Below are 25,623 nucleotides of genomic sequence, written 5' to 3' on the forward strand. Positions count from 1 at the left end.
ATATGACACTAAACAGTAACGCAAACGGCCGTTTTCGTCCTCGTGTGGCCGGGGCCTGAAGCTTGGTCAGTCCCAAAACAAATCCCCACCTTTTAGCAACCCTTAGGAGGTTAGAGATGTTCACAGCTGTTCTGATTGAGTGCCTGTGTTTACATAACAATACATGTTTTAAAGAGGATATAATAGGGATGTTGAAGAGACTTTTGAATGAGCTGGATACCCCTTTAGTGCGATTTCTTTGACGTGCAGGGTAGAATTAAACATGTTACATTTACACAGGGCAATGTGACTTCTTCTGGTTGTTTTCAAGCCATGTCACTGGACGTATACAAGCCCAAATGTTCACCAACTATCCGACCGAGTAGTAATACAATGTCCACTCATTAACATGTGATTTAAAAGCAACAAGTACATACCACTTCTTTGTTATTAGCGATGAGATCTAAAGACACTTCAGATTAAAGCTTTTAACCATCTAGTCAAAGTGCTGAGATAAACTCTAATAGAGTTGTTAAAGGATGCTGACTACGGTGTTAAAAGTGCATCAGTTCACACCTCAGACGGTCCATTTTATTATTTGAGTTTTTTTTAATTTATTTAAAAGTTCTGAGGGCATAAACAGAGACTCTGAGCTGAGGGCTTTAACATCGCATCGAACAGAGATGTTGCAGAGCTATCCAAGAATAATGATTCATCTCGGTCAATACTGTGAGGTGTTTGTGTGTGTGTGACAGAGAGTGAAAGGAATGTATTGAAATAGAAAGACTTCCACTTCTGAATTAAGTTAAGGCAAAGATTATAGGTGTTTCTCTTTCAGAAACACACTTACACGTAATCACACACACACACACACACACACACACGTAATCACACACACACACACACACACACACACACACACACACACACACACACACACACACACACACACACACACACACACACACACACACACACACACACACACACACACACACACACACACACACCACACACACACACACACACACACACACACACACACACACACACACACACTACCTGAGTGTTTCGGTCCATTTGAGCTCCAGCTCCAGAGCCATCTTGTCCATTTTAAGTTTTTCTTCTTCTTTGGTGGTGATGATTTTGGCTTCATGATGACGCTTTTGGATCTCTAGCTCACCCTTCATAGAAAATACAAACAGAAAGTCAGTCAAACTCAGAGAAAGACCGACATTGGATAGTATTCTGTTGCTGCTCAAAGGTTTTTCCATCCAACAAGAATCTAGTTCTGTTGGCAACCTTGCAACTTTTGGGATTCTCTGTAGCGTGAATACAAGTTTAAACAGCCAACAGAAAATGCTGCCATTAGAGTCATCCTGTCAAGTCCTTCAAAAACCCACTCAGGAAGAATTTCTTTAATTATGTCTTTAAGTATCGAACAAAAAAGGCCATCATGAATTCATCCAAGAACTCAAATATGAGGATCCGTTTTGTATCAGAGTCAATTTGAAAAAATGTGGGGTTATGACTGTGGCCAAACTAAACAAGCACTGTGAATTTTCCATAGTTTTCTGAGTCATTCAATGGACTTGATGGGTGGAGTTTTTTTAAAGGGGACATTCAGGGTATATTTAAAATAAGGTTCAATCAATGTAAAGGCGCTACAGAAAGCATTATTTCCTCACATGTACAGTTAAAGAGCTGTGTATGTGTGTGTGTGTGTGTGTGTGTGTGTGTGTGTGTGTGTGTGTGTGTGTGTGTGTGTGTGTGTGTGTGTGTGTGTGTGTGTGTGTGTGTGTGTGTGTGTGTGGTGTGTGTGTGTGTGTGTGTGTGTGTGGTGTGTGTGTGTGACCTGCAGGGCTGTCAGCAGGTTGCTGGTCTCCCTCAGTCGGGCTCTGGTGGCGTCCAGCTCCTCCAGCAGTTTGTCCTGCGCCTCCTTCAGGGTGCAGATCGTTCCCTCGGCTGAGCCCATGTCCTGCTCCCCCTGCTGCACCTCCTGCTGCAGCCGGACCACCTGGGGGGGTTTGGTAGACGGAGAATAAACCAGGGCCTACTGGCTGTCCCACGGTCTCGTCTAAAAACTAAAGGTGACCGTGCCTTTCAAGTGGCGGCTCCAACACTTTGTCAAAGTCAACTTTATTGTCAATCTTTCAGTTTGTGTTTACAGAGTAGACAGAGAGATCATAATCAGGGTGCACATAACTTTCTCAGTGAGGTTGGCGTAGTTTTGGCACAATTCCGTTGTACAGACCGACGTTAACAGCAGCCCTGTCTGTGCACACGGAGACCGACTCTGTCGTCCGGTGATCTAACCGCCTTCTGGAAAAGCTTCACAAGTACGTCGGTACGCAAATGCGCTTTGTGACACAAGTGACGGTACGCATTTCAGATTGTTGCCGCGCATGCGTACCAGTTATGTTATGTTATGCACCCCTGATCATAATACTGTTTCCCACAATCCCAAATACAAAATCTAAATAGTTGCAAAATAGTTGTTGATACATTTTCTGTCAATTTAATTGTAGATCAGTCGTTTAATCTTTTAGGCTCTACTTTGTTGGAAAAAAACAGATATTAGATAACATCATTTTGATTTAAGGAAACAGTGGTAGTAAAATATAGTCCTCAGCAGACTGTTTTATATTTTAAATAATCACACTGGCGGGTAAATATTAGCGGGTCACAGGGTTTAGCCCTTGATTGTGCAGCCTGATGGATACAGGCATGCAGTGCATTATGGGGGTGTAGAACCTTTCAAGTGGTGCTCCAATACTATGGAACTCTCTCCCTAAAAACATCCGCTCTGCAGTCTCTGGGTGCGTCTCACTTCGGTTATTTTTCATTTCCTCGCTCCTCGGTCTCGGTATCACCGGAAGTTGATTTGTCTGCGCCATCTTGAGTACCGTCCCAGTGGCCTTATTTGTGCCGGAGGACCGATGAGCGAGGATCGAGGAGCGATAACGGAGGAGCGATAATCGAGGAACTACCAGACCATCCTCCGGTGAAATCCTCAGACACTCGCCCCGCCCCCTTACTGTGTATCGCTCACTGATTGGACGATGTAGCGCATGCACTGATCTGGCTGCTGTCAGACGATCAGCTGTGCGGCGTCATGACAAACGGACGTCGCTTCACGTGACGCTCCGGAGGAAACGACGTCCCATTGCTCTTAAAACTAATTTCCCTGCTTCTCGTGGTTTCCTTGCGTCTCTCCATGCTTCCCTGGTGGGAGGGACTAGTCGCAGGGAAACGACGCAAGTGAGGGACGCAAGGAATCCATTTAACCGAAGTGAGATGCACCTTCTGTAGAAGCTTTTAAAAAACAACTCAAGACCATTCTTTTTACATTGGCTTTTGTTTCTACTTGAGATGTGTGTGATGTGTTCTGTTCTTTTGTTTGTTCCTTTTCGGGACTCTACGTGGTCTGTGTTTTGTTTTTATGTTGACCTTAATAACGGCCTCATGCTGTTATTGTATTCATGTTTCTGTGGTCTTAATTTTAAGGTGTTATACTAAATAAACGTATTATTATTATTATTATTTTCACAACCTGGACACCGTTGCACTCCAGGCTGTATCTCAGTGTAGCAGCAACCTACCAACTCTACATCAGAATTTCCATCAAAAATGCATTCAATAAGCGTTTCTATTTCGGTTTTTACACGAGCCAGGTCCATATTCTTTCTGCCGACGTGGCAACATAGTTTTGCCACGCATCACATATTAATTTAACTCGATGTTAAAAGCACAGGAGAAAATTGGAGTGCACAAACAACAGCAATAAACACAGCGTGGCGTGAGTTTATACACAGAGAAACGATGTGTTCAAGGAGCAGGGACAAACCAACCTCTCTCTCTTTGTGTTTTAACATGCAGGCATTGGGACTTGGCAAAACCAACCACATTATTCCTGAATGCCAACAACTGCATTTGTAAATCTATATCAAAAAGCTAATATCTTCAAAAAGTTAACATTTTATTTGGTAGTTAAACAGTTAGCTTTATTCAAAACCACATTTTCTTATGACTCTCTTTTAAAATGGCCAGTTATTTAGGTAAAGTCAGTGTGAGGTTCAAAAATAAAATACTTTGAGTAAAGGGTTTCAAGGGATGATTGTATTATCTGACACATATGAGTCTTTTGAGTTTGGGATGTTAAATTGCTGCAACTTCTGGACTAAATGTGGGTTTATTAAGTATATTTTCCACATTTCAAGTTGTCCTAAAAGAAATGTGGAAGTGAGCCTTATAGATTGTCCGCTGGTATGACTGTCTATCTTATGCTTCACAAGGTAAATTCCATTCAATATTTATTTAAGTTTTCTGGAAAATTTGAATAAAATCATAAAAAGGACGATAAAATATAAGGATAAAAGTCATACGAAGTGATAGAAAGTTCCACAACAACTACGATATTAAAGCTCCCCTATGATACTGTTTTTCATCTCAGATACAGTATATACAGAACATGTCTCCGAACACCAAACAGATCATTGCAGCATTACCCATAATCCCCTCTGTTTCAGCCCTGTTTCCAAAGTGCTGATTCTCTGTCTGTTACTTTAGATGAAAATAAGGAGCCCCTCCCCACGCCCCTCTGAGAGACATTTGGTTACAAAGAACTCAATGGTGCTCTAGGAGGAGATTCAGGTGATAAGGTGGGGGGGTTACCTTGGTTGCTGATTGGCTAATGGTTACACAAGACAAAACATTGTTATGACATCATAAAGTGGCCAAAATCTGATCAGCTCATTTTCAGACAAGTTTTTATAGAAATGGATCAAAAAGAGAGAGAATCTTTGTTCCTGAAACTTTCAGAGTCTCTTTCCACAGAGGGGACACATGTTGATGTAGAAGAGACATGAAGAAGAGGGGACACATGTTGATGTAGAAGAGACATGAAGAAGAGGGGACACATGTTGATGTAGAAGAGACATGGAGAAGAGGGGACACATGTTGATGTAGAAGAGACGTGAAGAAGAGGGGACACATGTTGATGTAGAAGAGACATGGAGAAGAGGGGACACATGTTGATGTAGAAGAGACATGAAGAAGATGGGGACACATGTTGATGTAGAAGAGACATGAAGAAGAGGGGACACATGTTGATGTAGAAGAGACGTGAAGAAGAGGGGACACATGTTGATGTAGAAGAGACATGAAGAAGAGGGGACACATGTTGATGTAGAAGAGACATGACGAAGAGGGGACACATGTTGATGTAGAAGAGACATGAAGAAGAGGGGACACATGTTGATGTAGAAGAGACATGAAGAAGAGGGGACACATGTTGATTGTAGAAGAGACGTGAAGAAGAGGGGACACATGTTGATGTAGAAGAGACATGAAGAAGAGGGGACACATGTTGATGTAGAAGAGACATGAAGAAGAGGGGACACATGTTGATGTAGAAGAGACATGAAGAAGAGGGGACACATGTTGATGTAGAAGAGACATGAAGAAGAGGGGACACATGTTGATGTAGAAGAGACATGAAGAAGAGGGGACACATGTTGATGTAGAAGAGACATGAAGAAGAGGGGACACATGTTGATGTAGAAGAGACGTGAAGAAGAGGGGACACATGTTGATGTAGAAGAGACATGGAGAAGAGGGGACACATGTTGATGTAGAAGAGACATGGAGAAGAGGGGACACATGTTGATGTAGAAGAGACATGAAGAAGAGGGGACACATGTTGATGTAGAAGAGACATGAAGAAGAGGGGACACATGTTGATGTAGAAGAGACATGAAGAAGAGGGGACACATGTTGATGTAGAAGAGACGTGAAGAAGAGGGGACACATGTTGATGTAGAAGAGACGTGAAGAAGAGGGGACACATGTTGATGTAGAAGAGACATGAAGAAGAGGGGACACATGTTGATGTAGAAGAGACATGGAGAAGAGGGGACACATGTTGATGTAGAAGAGACATGGAGAAGAGGGGACACATGTTGATGTAGAAGAGACATGAAGAAGAGGGGACACATGTTGATGTAGAAGAGACATGAAGAAGAGGGGACACATGTTGATGTAGAAGAGACATGAAGAAGAGGGGACACATGTTGATGTAGAAGAGACATGAAGAAGAAGGGACACATGTTGATGTAGAAGAGACATGAAGAAGAGGGGAAACATGTTGATGTAGAAGAGACGTGAAGAAGAGGGGACACATGATGTAGAAGAGACATGAAGAAGAGGGGACACATGTTGATGTAGAAGAGACATGAAGAAGAGGGGACACATGATGTAGAAGAGACATGAAGAAGAGGGGACACATGTTGATGTAGAGAGACATGAAGAAGAGGGGACACATGTTGATGTAGAAGAGACATGAAGAAGAGGAGACACATGTTGATGTAGAAGAGACATGGAGAAGTGGATTTGCATAATAGGTGACCTTTAAAGCTCTTATTGATCTGACATTTTTTACACTTAAGGAAGGTACATATTTAATGTTTCAGATGTCCTACCTCGTCGTTGGCGGCGTTGAGTTTGGAGGTGAGCTCCTCCCTCAGCTCGTCCAGCTGCTGGCGGAGCGTCGTCTTCTGCTCCTCCAGAGAGAGGCGCTCCTTCTCAAACTGCTGATCCAGCTCCTGTGGAAAACCGTCAGAAACACACATCAAAACAAATGAGGGACAGTTTCATCCCACAGGCCACAAGACTGTTAAACACCTGCACTTTTGAAAGAACATCCATAACATTCATCTGTTTACAACTTATCAATATTCCAATTACTTGTATATAGACTATTCTGCACTATTTCTATTATATTTAATTTACTTGCACTATTATCAGTTGTATTGTGTATTGTATTGTGTAACTATAGCTTTGTACCATTGACAATAAAAGCCTTGAATCTTGAATAAAAGTCAAGAAGCATCAACAAGTAAATGTCTTGCGGCTATATCGAGAATTCATGTCCAAATCCAAGATGTTCAAGTTGTATTGGAAGAGAAGTGATATTTTATTAGTATTCATGGTGTTATGAAGACTCTCAGATACAGACATAAGAAGTAGATGTGTTGAAAGATTTATTTCCAAACAGACTGGACTTTTCCCCTTAAAAATAAACAGAAACTCTTCATATCTCCCTCAGTTTGAGTGCAGAACTACACTTGGTTTGCCATTATATTCATCTGTGCAACATGCTCTAAAAATACCCCGAACTATTGCATTGTCCTTGACAGCATTGTTAGCATAATGAAGCTTATTATGCCTGCTGATGAATGGGGAGCGATTTATGTTATAGCGCGTAGCGATCACTGCTTTCCAAGGACAATTAGAGCTGGGGAAAAATGGCTGTAATGTTAAATGACATTTTCCACCATTATTCATTACACAAGAGAATGGAGTTTGTAACACACAAACATAAAAGTATCGCCTACTGGGACACAGTTCCATACAAATGAATGGAAATTCGACTGAATGAGGGAACGAGTGACAAATCACAGTAATTCATGTGTGATGACATCTTGTATTTCAGTGGAGGACGTGATAACTGAGGAGTGAATACTGACTGACGCTAATATGTTAAACAGTTTGGTCTAATCTGGGATAAAGAATGGCCTTTCAAATGATCCAGAGTTTGCACTAACAATCTGCTCCTGCTTTCCCCTAAGAGGCCGCTTCTGCTTGCAATAGTTTCAACACTCTTATGCAACCGTAAAAAAAGACAAGAATGAGGCTGGTAGAACAAATCCCGAGGAGATATGTCCGCTCTGATGTTCGCCTGCAGCCTCTCCTCCCACAGGTCCTCACAGAGACTTTCATTCAGACTATTCCTTAGTAGAGAATATATTGGTAGAAAGGGTTTCAGGCAGAAATCTGGATACCTAACTTCAAACTTTCTTGTTATTTACCTGCTCTGCTAATCATGTGCTAAAGTAAATCAACCAATCAATCAGATACTGTATGATGAAGACTCAGGCTAATGATGAAGACTCAGACTCATCATGAAGACTCAGGCTAATGATGAAGACTCAGACTCATCATGAAGACTCAGGCTAATGATGAAGACTCAGACTCATCATGAAGACTCAGGCTAATGATGAAGACTCAGACTCATCATGAAGACTCAGGCTAATGATGAAGACTCAGACTCATCATGAAGACTCAGGCTAATGATGAAGACTCAGACTCATCATGAAGACTCAGGCTAATGATGAAGACTCAGACTCATCATGAAGACTCAGGCTAATGATGAAGACTCAGACTCATCATGAAGACTCAGGCTAATGATGAAGACTCAGACTCATCATGAAGACTCAGACTCATCATGAAGACTCAGACTCATCATGAAGACTCAGGCTAATAATGAAGACTCAGACTCATCATGAAGACTCAGGCTAATGATGAAGACTCGGGGGAGACACGGTTTATATCTCCATCTTCTATTTCTTTAAAGGGCCCATGTCATGCTTTTCCGGTTATCACCCGTCCCCTTGTTGTTATGAAGGTTTTTCTGCATGTAAACGGTCTGCAGAGTCACAAACCCTCAAAGTACACCCTGTAGCGAGTAAAACTCTAACACAGAGAAGACCTGTCTGTGCTGCCCCAGAACGCCTCGTTGGAGATTTCTCTTTTTCCATTGTTTTCTTCCTGGGTTCTGTGACGTGCCCTAACCCAAATGGACCAATCCGCGGCGCCGTTACGTCCACGTTACGTCCACGTCACGTCACACACTCAATCTTTTCTCAGTTGTAGCTCCGCCGATTTCTCCTCCCTGAGACGGCGGGACGCGGGGAGGCTGTGAGTCGGTGTGTGAGCACACACACAAACTCCCAGCCAGGCTGCGGGTGTGTGTGGGTGTGTTCGGGCTGGGTTTCGCTGTCTCGCAGACGGCCACTGGGCTCACAGGGAGGGGGCGCAGGAGCTCCAACAAGCCGTTTAGGACAGAGAGTGAATACACATACTAGACAGAGATGCTGTGAGAAACCAATGTGAGTTTGGAACATTGAACAATGTAAATGTATTCTAGTAGACCTCAACAATGGAATTATGATCAGTAGAAATGGCCATGACATGGGACCTTTAAATGATATCCCACCCCCCAACAAAATAAGTTACCATAGCTATGCAGATGACACACAAATTTACGTAACAATTTCACCAGGAGACTATGCTCCAATTCAAACACTGAGTAAGTGCATTGAACAAATCAATGACTGGATGTGTCAGAACTTTCTCCAATTAAACAAAGATAAAACTGAGGTAATGGTTTTTGGAGCCAAGGCAGAACGTATACAAGTTAGCGCTGAGCTTCAGTCTGCAATGTTCAAAACAACAGATAAAGCCAGAAATCTAGGTGTAGTCATGGACTCTGACCTGAGTTTCAACAGTCACATTAAAACTGTTACTAAATCAGCCTACTATCACCTAAAGAATATATCTAGGATTAAAAGACTAATGTCACAGCAGGATTTGGAAAAACTTGTCCATGCTTTTATCTTCAGTAGACTGGACTACTGCAATGGTGTCTTCACAGGTCTCACTAAAAAAATCTATTAGGAAGCTGCAGCTAATTCAGAACGCTGCTGCTCGAGTCCTCACTAACACTAAGAAAGTGGATCACATCACTCCTGTTCTGAAGTCTTTACACTGGCTTCCTGTGTGTCAAAGAATAGATTTCAAAATACTGCTGCTGGTTTATAAAGCACTGAATGGTTTAGGCCCAAAATACATTTCTGACCTCCTGCTAAATGATGAACCATCCAGATCTCTCAGGTCTTCAGGGACTGGTCAGCTTTCTGTCCCCAGAGTCAAAACTAAACATGGAGAAGCAGCGTTCAGTTATTATGCTCCAAATATCTGGAACAAACTCCCAGAAACCTGCAGGTCCGCTGCAACTCTGACTACTTTTAAATCCAGGCTGAAGACTTTTCTTTTTGTCGCTGCTTTTAATTGAACTATTCATATCTTAGACTGCACTGTAACTTTTATCCATGTATTTTTTCTTTTAATGTTTATTTTATTAGCTTTTCTTTTTAATGACTGATTTTAAATGCCATTTTCTTAATCTCTTTCATTTTTTGTAAAGCACTTTGAATTGCCTTGTGTTGAAAAGTGCTATATAAATAAACTTGCCTTGCCTTGCCTTGCCTTGCCTTATCCATGGTAGTTTGTAGCATTAACAGCTGTATCATCAATTATTTTGGCACTCATGCTTTGAATGCAACATTGACATCTTCCTATGGTGGCATCATATACTATAGCTAATGAGATTTAAATAACATGTTTACTTGTTATGCAAAAACAAAGAACATTAGCATTCATTTAGAGTCCTATCCACCTGATGAATGTTAGTCCAATATGTACCATCCTTTCAGCTCCATCAGCTTGCCAAATACTAAATGCTTATATCATGTGTTGGCTGTTTGGTGCTTGGCAGCTAGCATTACAGTTGTATTGAAAAAAGAACACAAAGCGCTTAGACTAAATCAAAATAGTAGAAATGCGTCCAAAAACCTGAAGAATAAGCTAAGAGATGGTAGAAGAGCTGAATGGGGACTAGGTGATAATTAACTCTGGGTTTGTAGCAGCCTCCTTTCAAACTACATTTTGTAATTTGATACATTTTAAATACATATAATAATGAGTGCAGTTGTAAGCGCTTACAGTAGGTAAGTAGGTATGTAAGGAAAGAATGACATAACATGTGTTTAAGATTTAGTAGAAACAATAAATACTTTCTGTTTTAGCTAATTCTTTGATTGATTTAATGCGAATTGTCTAAATAAAATAGCATCCATGGTCATCTCTTATAAGATTTTCTACCATGTTTAGGCTTCAGAAAAGGTACATTTGCACCTAAAGTTCTCACTGTTTTACTGACTGGATTATTACAGGTTTTTCTATAAAAAGAAAAATGTGAATGCACCATATCAGACATCAACATCTCAACCTTGAATGACTCTTTATGTCATTTATAAATTTACGTAAATAAATACATTTATTGGGAGAGTCAGGAGGAATCTAACAGGACACATCAGGATTCATGTCATACCTCGCAGATCGATATGGAGGGCGAGAGCGAGGCACTGCAGACACGTTCATTTGTATTCTGAACGCAGCCTCCTCTCAGACACCTCTCATTATCATTTAAAGCGATGAAAGAGTAGAGGTGATGAAAGAAAAGATGATTAACTAGACGTGATGAAACCTGGACCAGACAAAAGACTTAAATGAAGACGAGTGGAGGGATGAAGAGGCATCTCCTCGTGTTTCTGCCCCTGTGATTCAGCAGAAAACTGCAGCAAGAGGATGAGAATTCAGATCATGCATTCAACCTTTAAAGAGGATATTATGCTCATGTCCAGGTTCATATTTGTATTTAGTGTCTCTACTGCAGCACCTCTTTTCACCCTCTGTCTGAAACCAGAGCCCAGTCTGCTCTGATTGGCTAGCTGGCCGGTTCTGTTGTGATTGGCCAACCAGCTTAGAGATGTCCCGCCCCTTATCCTATCACGAACAATGTGTTGGAGCGCTAGCCAATAGAAGCTTGAGTGTTACATAGTGATGTCATTGAAATGGAAGTAAACAAAGGAGTCCAATTGAGGCGTTTCAGGTATTTCTGCACCAACACCGTCATAGCACTAGGAAATATATTGATCAATATATCGGGACGTGAGATTAGGGGTGTTTCTCAATGTCGAGGAAGGATGCTCCAGAGCCACTATTTCAAGGATGCTACGTCATCGAGTCCCGCCGAAAGGACTGTTCCAATGTCCAGGATGCTTGGAATTCTACCGAGGCCGGCGTCCTTCGTTGCGGGACATTTTCGAGGCTGCACATGTGTATCCTCTGCGGTCTTAAAATCCCCACAATGCTTTGCACACGGACCAATTTCCAAAATCGTTGGCGGAAAATGTAAGGCGGGGCCTCGCATATGACGCACACCTGCACACTTGCTAGCCATTCTTCGTTCATCCGAATGCCAGGAAGGATTCTTGCCTAGCCTCTGAAGGACCTGACTCGGAAGACATGTCCCACCAAGGAAGCGTCCTTGACATCGAGAAACACCCTCTATATTAACAAAGAATTTGGATTTCATAATGTAGCACATGTCTTGTCTTGGATTTAAAGGCAGATTTAAAGTGGAGTGAATTTTCTGAACCTAGCAAACTGTTGTAGCTGTTCTACATTTTCCTTTACCCTATTAGTCATCACATTTACATTTGTGACAATTATTTATAAAAAACATCTTACTGTGTTAATATTTCCCCCAAAAAATCCTACACTTGGGATGAATGAAGTATCCATATCCATCTATCAATCCAAATATCAAAACATCATCGTCACAATATCGATATCTAGGTATTTGGTTATCAATGCGGTTTTGTTTTATTTAAAGTATGTATATGAATCTTTTAAATATGGCTTTTAACTTGGGTTAACTTTCAATTCTCACTCGTATCATTGTCCATGTTTTACTGTATTGTTTCCGTTTTTATTTTAACCTATTTTAATTTATTGTCAGCTTGAATTCAAGGGAATCTCGTTAGGATCATGTTTTATCTTGTTCTGTATTTATTTTAATATTGTTGCTATGTGTTTCTGTAAAGCACTTTGGGCTGCTTTGTGCATGCAAGGTGAATTATTGTGCATATCAGTTCACAATGGGATGTAATCTGAGGCCCTGAACGCCTGCATATGGAAAAGCAGAAAGCTTCTCCTCTTAATGCGGCTGTCATCTCTGACGGGCTCTTCTGTGGAGTATCATTAAAAACACGTCCTCATTATGCAACTTTGATGCAAGAGAATATTTGATCACTTGCTTCCACATGGCTGTGTGTGACTGGAATAAAGGACCCGCTGGAGAGGGGGCTTCATCACGAGGCTATTTCAGGCTGCATTATGGAGCGCTGTGGTTTGGAGCAGCGAGACCCCGGGCTCATTAAACGTGTCCCAGGACCCAATTTGTAATCCTCAGGAGCAATTTCAATTATGATACCGAAGCTGAAGTTTGGCTATTTGATCAGAGAGCACAAGAGGGAACAAGTGAGGAGCTGCAGGCAGATTGTTGATGCTTTTGTTCACCCTTACTGGCTTAAAATGTCTTTAATAGTGTCTCTAAGTATTGTTCCAAAAGCTTTCCTGCCTTTTTATTGAATGAGCTACCTTTCGTTATTTAAATGCAGATAATGTCCTTTTGTTATTGTTCACTCTGAAACCCATTGATTTATTTTCTCAGTCTGTACAAAAGATGGTTTTCAGCTGATATCCTTGACTGTAAAAGTGAATATGCAAGAACATTGAGACTAACCTTCATGCTTCTTTCTTTTTTAAGACTAAGCTGGATTCCTTTAATGAAAATGAGCAAAAGGGCACATCACATTAGCTTTGCAGGGTGCGATCAGTGGAAGAAACATGAAGGTTCAAACGTAAATAATCATCTTGAAGGGCTAAAACCTGCTTTTGCTGACCTCACTTCACTCAGGAAGAAGGAAGGAAACAGGAAGTTCTTCCCAAGGAGTAAAAATATATACCATAGAATATGCAGTAGACAAGCAGTGAAAAGCGCCATCTAAGAAGTGTGTGTGTGTGTGTGTGTGCGTGTGGTAAAGCCCAGTGAGGGGTCGTCACACACTGTGCTAAGTAGGTAGCGGTGAAATATTAATGCTGTACATTTTTTTTACACACACACACACACACACACACACACACACACACACACACACCTCCTCATTTTGAACACTTAACCAACTTTAAACTCTCCACTTGCAGTTTTATATGCAGTAAATGTCAGCGGCGTATAAGTAGGAATTCAGATTTAAGGTCCTGCACTCATTTAAATGTCAAAACTCCCACACTGTCTCCAAATCTGACTTTCCAGACTTGTGAGAGATATTTATGCTTATTATATATTTGGTCACATGGTCATTTTGCCTTTCTTAACTGTGAATAAATGGATTCAAACTCATGTGTCAAAGTGACATGTACCGGTATTGGAAGCAAATGCCCTTAATGATTCATAGTTGTTAGCAATGCAATCTTAAAGAGATCCTTTTATGCTTTCTGGGGTTTGTCTTTCCTGTAGTGTGTTATATAGATTTTAGTGCATGAAGGCTAACATCCCCGCATTTGGGAGTTTCTCTCCCACATCACTGGGCTCTGGTTTCAGACAGAGGGTGAAAAGAGGTGCTGCAGCACAGGCAGTATGAGAAAAATAAAGAGCTTTTTGAACATTAGAGCTTGGAGACATGAGAGTAGAGACACTAACTACTAATATGAAACAAGCATAATATATCTTCTTTAATTATCTGTAAAGATCACAGCTATCCTAGAGTGTCACATTAAGTACTAGTATGAAGTATTAATGTACCAAAAACACAACATTCTTTATATTTCTGCACTATTTTAATACAAATATAAAAAATGTCTAATATGTGACTCAATGTATACTGTTGTTGTCCGCTTCCACACTTCCTCTCATGTGTAGGAGGCGTGTGGTGCAGTGGGTTGGACACACACACACACACACACACACACACACACACACACACACACACACACACACACACACACACACACACACACACACACACACACACACACACACACACACACACACACACACACACACACACACACACACACACACACACACACACACACACACACACACACACACACACACACACACACACACACACACACACACACACACACACAAGCAGCTGTGTGTCTTCTTGGTGAATAGGAGCAGTGGCAGCTTTAGCATCGCTCAAAAATAGCACATGAGAGCGCTTCGTATCACCTGTGTGAGTCATCCACGGCTCCAAACAGCTGCCACAAAATATGTTTTCATTCACAATTTTCCTGTTCGGCATCTATTTTCTACCATCATCAGCGTCATAAGCTCATCCAGAATACTCACATGTCCCTCCATCCCGGGGGCAAATGAGCTCAGAGTTGCTCGTAAAGTCACGGATGATAAATGAGTAAATATAAACATTTTCTCCCACGTCAGTAGGCCGCATTTCTTTGATGTATTTTACTCTATAAAAAACATAAATAAACTGCACATTTCCTGCAGGTATCTGAGCTCCTGTCACTTGGTATTCCTGCGTGTGATGTCGTATTCATTTGTATTTCAACCTGTGCAGAGAGATAACACAAAACCTGAGTCCTAGCTTTGAAAATGGTCTCTTGTATTGCTCTGGTTGACATGCTGTGTGGTTATGAGCATCGTCTCATTTCCTGCACTGCAGAGCTGATCAATTCTTTAAAGTAATAGCTTTCAGAAATGTTATGTGGACTCAAAGCTCTTCTGTAGTTTTAATAAGCACACAGGAAATGTGAGATAGCTGGATAAAGCAGGAAGGTAAATCGAAATAACTTCTTGTTTCTTTATAAAAACACCACAACCTGAGGGTACGGTACATCTTAACGTAATATATCTTGAATGTCCGGTCATTAAATCCAAGCTTCCCCTGACCTCTCTTGGCCTGTCTTGAAATAGTTTCCATTCCTAGAAATAAGTACAATTTGACGGATATCTTTACTATTTAAAACACAGTTCAACCTCAACCAATTTAAACTGAATAAAGTCATCTTTTAGCACGAGTGTGCTCAATATTCCTCCGTTTATACAATATGAATGGGTCAGTGGTGGGTTGTTAATCAGATTAAAACATATGCAGAGAAATCAGGACGTCTGTCATCCATAATCACCAGTCATCCATTAACAGGCCTGTTTATCATCAACAGACTGAGGTGGTGCGACAGGTTCAGATCGCTTGGCAGGCGACACCTCCAGAGTGAAGAGAGACTGAGAGAGACAGCTGGCATGTTCTCACTCCTGTTTAAATGTTTAATGTGCAGGAATGGAGGAAATTGTGAAGAGAAATCCATCTTATCAGCCTTCAAGTAATGTGTTTGTGTTCTTACTGTGTGTGTACTACTACAGTACATATATTGAGTAAATTGAAGCTATTTGAGACTGAGATAAAGTACTTTATACGGTATGTTTGTAATTAGTTAAATCTATACCAATACTTGATGTTTTAAGAGCACATTGCAGGGCTTGATGCATTTGTTCAAAGCTGTAAATGAACCTATGACTTCAACAATCAAACTTATGTAATTCAGTAGCGTAAAAACGATAGTGAACACTTTTTTCGTCAAGTAACCAAATCGCTCTCCAGGTTGGATCAAAATCCGTATCTTTCACCAACAACTGTCTAAATATACCTCTATAGGAAAAGTTATTATTAATCTGCATTAAGCAGACTGAACCAGGATCAATTGAAACTACTGCTTTGAAGAACAAACGCAACTAACACAAAGTCACATGCATTTCAAAATGAATCGTGTCTTCAATGTGCATGACCATCTCGGCATCTGATGCACTCTGACAATTTGTCATCTGATATTCTTCATGAGGTCTTCTGTTTTCATCATAGCAAGAATGTGAGCGTGGTGTGTGTGTGAGTGTGAGTGTGAGTGTGAGTGTGTGTGTGTGTGTGTGTGTGTGTGTGTGTGTGTGTGTGTGTGTGTGTGTGTGTGTGTGTGTGTGTGTGTGTGTGTGTGTGTGTGTGTGTGTGTGTGTGTGTACTCACGGCCAGCATGCGGTTCTTCTCCTTCTCGGCGTTGTTCAGAGCGTTCTCCAGGGTGACTCGGTGTTTCTTGGCGACCTCCTCCAGAGCCCTGGCCTGGCTGTCCTTCATCAGGTTGGTCTCCTCTTCGGATCGAGCCTGGATGTCCTTCATGTCCTTCTCGTGGGACGACTTCTCCTCACGCAGGGTCTGAGAGAAACACAAATGAATATGCATGAACACACACGTTTAGAAATATGCACAGAGGTGAGTGTTTTTGAAACACGATACACACACACACAGAGAGAAAGGGCTTGGGCTGACATTCAACCCATATGCTGTATTTTTTTGAGCCACATTTAAATGTTTATTAAGTGACCGCAAAGAAATAAATCTTAAACTGTCTGTTTGTCCATCTCTCTCACCCCTTCACATTTGTTTTTCCTGAAGCACCAAAACCCAACAGAACATTTGTAACAGACTCCATGTTGGATTACTGATAAAGGGGTTATTCATTATAGAGACACAGAGCAGCCTAACCATTATCCTGATGTTGGTGTTTGTCAGCTGTCGTCTGCAGCCTCAGGCGTGACGAATGCAAGGACTTTTTGCTAAATCACGGCCTCTTTTAGTTACTCTTGCTTCACATCTCAAGATGATACCAGATTCAATTGTTTTCTATTGCACAATAAAGAAGAAGAAGAAGACTCATTGCCAAAAGTATCGTCTGGAAAAACAACAGCATTACTAATACGCCCTAGCTTGGTTGAAAAATAGCCTCAGACAGAGTTTTTTAATGTTTTTGTTGACTTATTTTGAAATGAGAACCATTCAAAAAGTTCTTTAATATGCATGATGGGGATTTAATGTTTTAAAGTGTCGTATTTCTATTATCTATATATGTTAGCCTGCTGCTAGAGAATAACATACCTCCAAATTCCAATTCCAAAACGTTTGATCAGCTGACGAACATCCTGTTAGAGTTTAAATGCAGTTTTTAATAAATGGCCTAATCTCTATTTTCTCTCCACCAGTGCGAAACGCCAATTCTTTACATTTTTCGCCTGGTCTTAAGATTTAATTTGGAGTGTATATTGATTGATGTGCCTATTAAGAGTTGCTAAGCTGTGATAAGACAATCACTGTTGTGGGGGGGTTAATTGGGATCATTTGGAGCCTGCTGATTACTGATTTGCGGGTGATTGTTTGAGTAAGAGGAGGAGTAGTAGAATAAGAAGGGAGCTGCTTCATAGATTTTTAAACTGCAGGGATAAAAGTGAAATATAGGAATGGATATCAGCCAAAAGATGGATCTCAGAGGACACAGAGGAGGAAGAAGTCCTGCTGATTTAAGTTGTTTCTGAGCTCCGTATATCGTGTGACAGTCAGACGAGCAGACAGCCAGGAACAAACGGCAAATTGGTTTCGCAAGGTCACAGAAAACAGCGATGTTTCTGAGGAACCCAAAAATGTAATCTGAAACCCATTTACTTTGAGTTTCATCAAGCGAGCAGCTGTTTCTTCATCACATGGGTTTAGCAACATTTTAATTAGCCAAAAAGACACATGGGAGCAGAAATATCCATCAGTGAGATCTGACAGTGGGATCACTGAAGACCCTTAAAGCAAGCCAAGACCCTCTCCGTGAGGCTGTTTCCTGATAGAGTGTGGATTACGTGACTTCATGTGACTACTAATGAGATAAAATACAAATAAAACCTTCACTTTTTGTTTGCAATGTTTTGAAATACACTGCTGGTATTCTGCTGTCCATACGTCAATGTTTTTTTCGTGCAAAGATGTAAACAATGGCTTTGAGGTTCGGATTGTTCTGGTTTCTGTTGCATTATTTAACTTTTGTTTTGGCTGAGTAGCCTGACATTTATACAAATACAAGGTATGACATTTAGGGCTTTCTTTTTTTAACGCCACTAATTATTTTAACGTGCGATTAACGCATGTGTATTTGTCCTCGGTCCGCCCTGTAGTTTCAGAGCCCAAAGGCTTGACGTTGTTGTTGTTGTTGTTGTTGTTGTTGTTATTAGTTGGATGGTGGGAGATTCTAGCGAGAGATATGGATACAAAAAAAGGTGTTTTAAACAGCTAGCCAAGCACACAGCTGATACTGACAGCTCCTGCCACTCGCTTGCGCTTGAAAGTTTGCCGGGGAGACGCCTGGACAACAACAGCGATAGCTACATGGTTACAGCTTAACATTGTGGAGGACGAGGGGCTGCGTTAGATCATTTGGATCGCATCCAACGTGTCGACTGCACATCACAGCGCATTATTTTGACCCTAGGTGGGAACTTCAGTCTCATGCTTTGACTGGTATGAAGACAGAGGAGCGGCATTTCGCCGACAACTGTAAACAGGCTTGTCTGTTTGAGCAACTGGCTCAGTGCAGAGAAGTAGACAGGGTTGGGAGAGAGAGAGAGAGAGAGAGAGAGAGAGAGAGAGAGAGAGAGAGAGAGAGAGAGAGAGAGAGAGAGAGAGAGAGAGAGGTTGTTGTGTTGAGAATATTCAGGAGAATATTTGTCATTGTTCCAGTGATAACAAACAGACATTTGCATTAAGCATATTTGTCCACTCATATGTTGATAAGAGTATTACAAACTTGAAAGATATTCCTCTAAGGTACATTTAGAACAGATACAAAATGTGCGATTAATTTGCGATTAACTATTTTAATCGACTGACAGCCCTGATGAAATTAAAGCACAACGATAAAGAATAAATGGACCAGATACTAGGACTGTCAAGATCAAGTTTATTTTGTCCTAAGTCCTTTAACATACTGTAATGTATACAGAGTTCAATGCAACACTTATATTCACCCAAATGATTATTGACCACATGTGTAGCCCTCTAACGTTATCCTGGTTCAGGACTACTCACTTGATAAGCTTAAATTATTCATATGGTATGAAGGAAAGTGGAAACTGTAAGGACGCTAGAAAACATATTATGTTTGTTATCAAGTTACGCGTGGAATTAATATTAATTAGCAACAGTTGATATGGATTTCAGCCGGCATCATCTGTCATTTTAACCTGATAGTCAGCACTGGCTCAACGATGAGAAGCTGCTAGCTGAGTATTGCATCATTGAATGAGAAAAATAGAAAGGGATAGAAAATCTGTTTCCATCAGAGCTTAATGAATTATGCTAACCTTGGTGTCAGAACAAAGTTAATCAACAGTGCAATACAATAGTTTTCACATAAGAGTCAAATTGTCACACTCATACTGATGGAAAGGCTGCACTGTACAGCTAAAGTTAAAATGGAGGAGAGCAGCACGGCAGTACAGTCAATAAACGCTTTTTTAGCTGATATCAAACCATTAGTATATAGAGAGGCGAAGTCCCTCCCTTTCCTCCATGGGACCTTATTTCTGAATGAGTATGTATTGAAGTCAATGGAGAGAGAAAGATTATCTTTCGAACCCGTTTGAATTGTGCCACGAATCACACATATGATGTTTGTCAATTTTAAAGATAATTTTTCAAGTCAAAAAAAATAAAAGTGTGGTAAAACTGCGAAGTAACACTTTTTTGTGTGTGAAACGCTCAATGAACTACATCTCCCGTCTCGCACCACACACCAAGACGGCCGTCACGTTGGAACATTTCACTTCTTTCTTTCAGAACGAGGCGGAAAGTATTCAAAGAGGTAAAAATCACTCCAAGTCTGGGCACGTTGAGAGCTGTGCACACACACAAGGGGAGTTAGTCGGTTCCTAAGAGCCAGCATGCGGGACCGGGACTCTGGGATTTGTAGTCTTTCTAGTTGCGTATTTTTCATAGTCTTATATTTCAACAGTTTTACGACAAACTGTGACTTTTTTTAAATGGAAATTATTTAAGATCGACAAACATCATGTGTGTAATTCATGGCACAATTCAAACGGGATCCAAAGATAATCTTTCTCCCTCCATTGACTTCAATACATACTTTTTCAGAAATGAGGTCCTATGGGGCGGAAGTAGATGGGCGGGACTTCACCTCTCTATAGAGGGATCAGCTCCAAGATCAATCAAATCAAACCTTATCATTGGCTAAACTCACACATATGCAAATCCTAACAACTCTGTCCTTAAACGACACATTTCCATCAACAAACAACTGCTTGCCATAAAAGATAAAAGCGTTTCCTCATTGCCAACAAACGTTCCCTGCAAGCTGTCCTACAGATGCACAATGTATACTGTATTTGGCCATTATCAGTCATAAAACTAGTGAGTGAGAGCATAAATCAGACATTGGCAACAACATAAAACACACACTCTAATTCCCCACCAGGGATGATTTTTTCTGAGCACTAATTGCTATAAACCAGAGGGTGGTTTTGGAAATCTCCCCAAAAACGTCCATCAAGCTGGTCAAACTGAGCCAACTGCTGGGTCGTCGTATGGCCAGTCCCCCCCAGAGGAGAGCATTGAACAATAGGGCTGGAAAACATATTGGGAGGTTTATTTTTCCTTTTTCTCAGAGAGACGAGAAGGGAAAATAAGCGAAGATCATAAAACACATGAATGAGGAAAAAGAGAGGAGATAAGGGAAGGGAAAAGCCTCCCATTACTGTAATGACTTTTCCACAACGCTGTATAATTAAGTCAGAACACTAACCTTATCTGAAATGGTTTTTATTTGCTAATGTTGCTCATTTTGAAACAAAATTAATCCAAAAACGAATCTATTAAGGCGAAGAAGCTACAAAGCCCTTCACATACTTTTAATATCACCACATTTCTTTTGCAAAATGTAAGGATTTTAAAGTTAAAACATTCACAACAGTCATCTGTTCGACCTGCTGCCCTCGGGTCGGCGCTACCGTTCACTGAAAGCCTGCACCTCCAGACTCAAACAGTGTCTTCCCATGGGCCATTGGGACATTACACACACACAAATAACCCCCCATATCCCCACTGTGCCATAATCATAGTCTGTCTCTATGTATATACTGTAATATGTATCATATATATTTTATCATAATTCTATTTTATTCATTAATCCTGGTCATCTACATGATGATCCGAAGCTGTGTGCGCTACTTGCTGGTCGTAACGGTCAGACCATTTAATCTGTGTTTTAATAAGTCTGTCTTTAAAGCACTCGCTGGAGCAGTAACTATAAATCTCGTTGTATTCTGTACAATGACAATACAAGCTTTTGAATTTGAACAGTGAGAGAACTGAGGGATGTTGCTGCTGCCTAAACAGGAAGGTGCGGTACAGTTTAAGAGGTGTGTTATCCCAGAAAGACATTGGGATTCAGCAGCGTCGCTCAGCAGGAGGACTCTCAGAGGAACACACTGCACAAATGTCAGAGATAAAGGGATGGAAAACACACATGAAGCAGCAACACTTGACATTTAGCCGGCTGTGCTGGGTCTGCTGACTTCACTGTTCCTAAAAGCATCTGACCTTTAAGCCTTTTGGATTTGAAAAAGAGGGACAATTTAGTTTTCAAAGTTAATGCGATCGACAAGTTTGACCCTAATGATGATTGAAGGCTCGTTAAAGTTTGTTGCATTCAACTTTTCTGAACCAAATGACGAAGAGAAGTGTTTAAAGGTGTAACGATAGACAAGAAGACAGAAAAAGAGTGGGAGTCCTGGGGGGTATATTACGAATCTAGTTCAACCTATCCTGGATATGTTTTGAGTTATCCGGTTGACTTAATCCAACACAAAGCCGCTCTCGCTAAACTGTCCTACAACGCTGGCTATCAACTCGTTCGCTCAAGCCAGCCGTGTCCTATCTAGTTAGGTGCGCGTTCACATGAAAGGGGTGGTATCTGGAGCATTCGACCAATCACAAACATGGAGAAGCGTACTGACAGCGCAGCGTCATACTTCCTGAATGAAAAGTCAACTATAATATTAGACATATGAAGAAGTTAAACTTTAAACATCCATGACTTAAACACTTTATCCAGGATCAAAGCCACAGAGCTGCACCTGCAGGGTGAATACAGCTGGTAACAGAACAAGTGCAAGTGTTAACAGAACAAGTGTTTGAATGCGTACATTAACAGGTTTATGATATCACTGCCCCGTCTAAGACACCATCTGACTTTCATTACATTTGACTCGAGTGTTTTGTCAACTTAATGTGTTGCTTAAAATAATACTTATGCATACAGTATGTGACACTGTGAGTGTTGCACGGCCAGATACGGCTCAGCTGACTCAGATAAGGAGATATTATGATGTGATATGATGTGATATGAATGATAATGGGACACATCGACGTCTGCACTCACAGTGCCGCTGACTGTAGGCTACGTAATGTTACTTTGATCCGGTTACTTATGTTGTGGCAGATATTTAATTAAGCTTTCTTAACATAGCCTAATAGTATAATAGTTATAATAGTCAGATCGCTCTGAAGATGGGAGGTGATGTTCTATTCATTTTCACGTTCACAGTCGGTGATTTTGGCCGGCCGTCTTTCCTGCAATGGCAGTTTAAAGTATATTTCCTCCGCACACTGAGCTCTGATTGGTCAGCAGGCGTGGTGCTTTCGCTGAGTTGATCTCTTATCCTGGAACCTATCCGGCTTCGGAGCACAGGCTACGTTCCAGGATAAGTCACCATCGAGATCTAGCCCGCTAAAAAGTGAACCAGCTTCGTAGTACCGGAAATCCCAGAAGTTATCTTGCTAAACAAAAATCCTGCTTCGTAGTATACCCCCCTGGTGAGAGTTATACAGCTATATGCTCAGGCTTTGACATTTGGTCTCCTCTGTAAAGTACTGAAATCAATCAATAGTTCAAGTCAAATTGTTCTTCCACATCTACAAAGTCTGGCTTTGGGTGTCAACTCCACCAGGGGGATTACTCTGTACAGACACAGAAATGTCAACGTTGCAAAAATAAAATATAGACGAAACTAAATACCAAATCGACTTGAGGACATGAATCAGTTTTGGGTAAACTGAGGCGTTAAGGTCAAAATGAGAGACAGCACAAGCTCCCTACATGGAATAACAAATATCCTCATCTTTAATATTGCAATCCAGACTTCCTGTATGATGGGCGGGCGCGATGTAACCAACTCTCTGTAGTCAGTTTAAACAGCCATATCTAATTAGACATTTAGATATGAGTTGGGGAAACAATCGATAAAAGACGGAACAATCCACAAAAAGCCAGACAATGGAAGAAATCTCTGAAGCTAGCAAACACAGCGAAATGTCGGGATAGCAAACCATTATCAACTATATCAACAGGAGCTACCACACCATCTATCCACATCTAAAGACCAACTGAAGACAGAGAGGAAGGAAGAAATCAATAATCCTCGACAAGAAATCTATCGTAAACTCAGAGAATAACAACGAGCTACAGACAGAGAAAATATTCAGCTTCTGAGAACCTGAAATCATGTTGTTCGAGAACGCATGAAGACCAGTGGTTATACTTTTTGGAACTACTTAAATCCTGTATACTAATATCTTGCTTTGAGTTTTCTCCGTGGTATAATTGACTTGTTTTCTATGCAAGGAGCCATTGTCCAAAATACGAGCACAGAATATCTTAAAGTATATGAAGGAGGAACACACACACACACACACACACACACACACACACACACACACACACACACACACACACACACACACACACACACACACACACACACACACACACACACACACACACACACACACACACACACACACACACACACACACACACACACAACACACACACACACACACACACACACACACACACACACACACACACACACACACACACACACACACACACACACACACACACACACACACACACACACACACACACACACACACACACACACACACACACACACACACACACACACACACACACACACACACACACACACACACACACACACACACACACACACACACACACACACACACACACACACACACACACACACACACACACACACACACACACACACACACACACACACACACACACACACACACCTTCTCCAGGGACAGCAGCTGTTGCCTCTGCCTGTCGTCCAGCGCCTGGCTCTGGCTCTGCAGCGCCTCCCTCTCCTCATCCATCCTCAGCACCTTGTCCTTCAGGCGGCTGCGCTCGTTGTCCAGGTCTCTGATGGCGGCTTCCTGCGTCATCTGAGTGGCCTGCAGGTTGCTGATCTGACCTGAGGGGGGGGTGTGAGCACAATGCAAACAGATGGGTGTCATCTAAATATTGACATTCTTGGAGGTTTCTTGTCACAAAAACCAACTGGAGTCAGCATCTTTAACTTCGACTTGGGTCTGAGTTTTCTGCTCTCCTCCATTTAAAGGTCCCCTATTATGCAATCCACGTGTTCAGGTCTTTTCTGTACTTAAGTAAAAGTAGTAATACTGCAGGGTAGCTTGTGAATTTACTCCAGGTGTAGCTAAAGTCTGATTTAAGAGTTAAGTAATTATATTTCATTACATTTCATTTAGCTGACGCTTTTATCCAAAGCGACTTACAATAAGTACATTCGACCAGGGACCCTAACCCAATGTAATTTCACATCATTAATCCACATCTGTAAAGTAACTAAATACATCTAGTGGAGTAAAAGTACACCATTTAGGTCTGGACTGACTGTAGTGGAGCAGAATTACAAAGAAGCAAAAGTGGAAATACTTAAGTACCTCAATATAAGTACAGTACTTGAGTAAATCTACTTAGTTACTACCACCACTGCAGGTATGGTATGTCTACTAGCAGCCCATAATCCACAGTATACATAAAATCAATCAATGTGAATTCTGTTTCTAATTTGTTTAGTTTTTCCCTTAAAAACTAACCTATAAAAATACTGTTAAAGAACCGGATCGATAAGCAGTATTTGTAATTGTTTCCATTAGGCCTCATTATTTCACAGTGGCACAGGATCAACCGCCAATACAAGCACTTTTGTTCATGTTCAATCCATAATAAAATATACAATTATAGTTGGATCTTTTTGTCTTGTTATTATTAGCAGAGAAAATGTAATGTTTGTTCAACTATATACAATTAATTCTACCAATCTCGATGGGAACCGGGTTAGGGGGGGGGCTCGAAAATATTTCCAATTACCCATTT

General features: G+C 41.1%; 1 protein-coding gene across 1 annotated transcript in view; it reads right to left on the bottom strand.

Annotated features, from left to right (window-relative positions):
* LOC117535113 (protein FAM184A-like) overlaps positions 1-25,623 on the bottom strand; it is a gene marked incomplete at its 3' end in the record, with an annotated part of 139,565 nt that overhangs the window by 26,119 nt on the left and 87,823 nt on the right. The window contains 5 exon segments of the mRNA XM_034199444.1: positions 1,042-1,163; positions 1,835-1,996; positions 6,459-6,581; positions 16,548-16,733; positions 24,516-24,697. Coding sequence (XP_034055335.1) covers positions 1,042-1,163; positions 1,835-1,996; positions 6,459-6,581; positions 16,548-16,733; positions 24,516-24,697 — 775 coding nt within the window.

This window comes from Gymnodraco acuticeps, unplaced genomic scaffold (genome assembly GCF_902827175.1).
Source record: "Gymnodraco acuticeps unplaced genomic scaffold, fGymAcu1.1, whole genome shotgun sequence".
NCBI lineage: Eukaryota > Metazoa > Chordata > Actinopteri > Perciformes > Bathydraconidae > Gymnodraco > Gymnodraco acuticeps.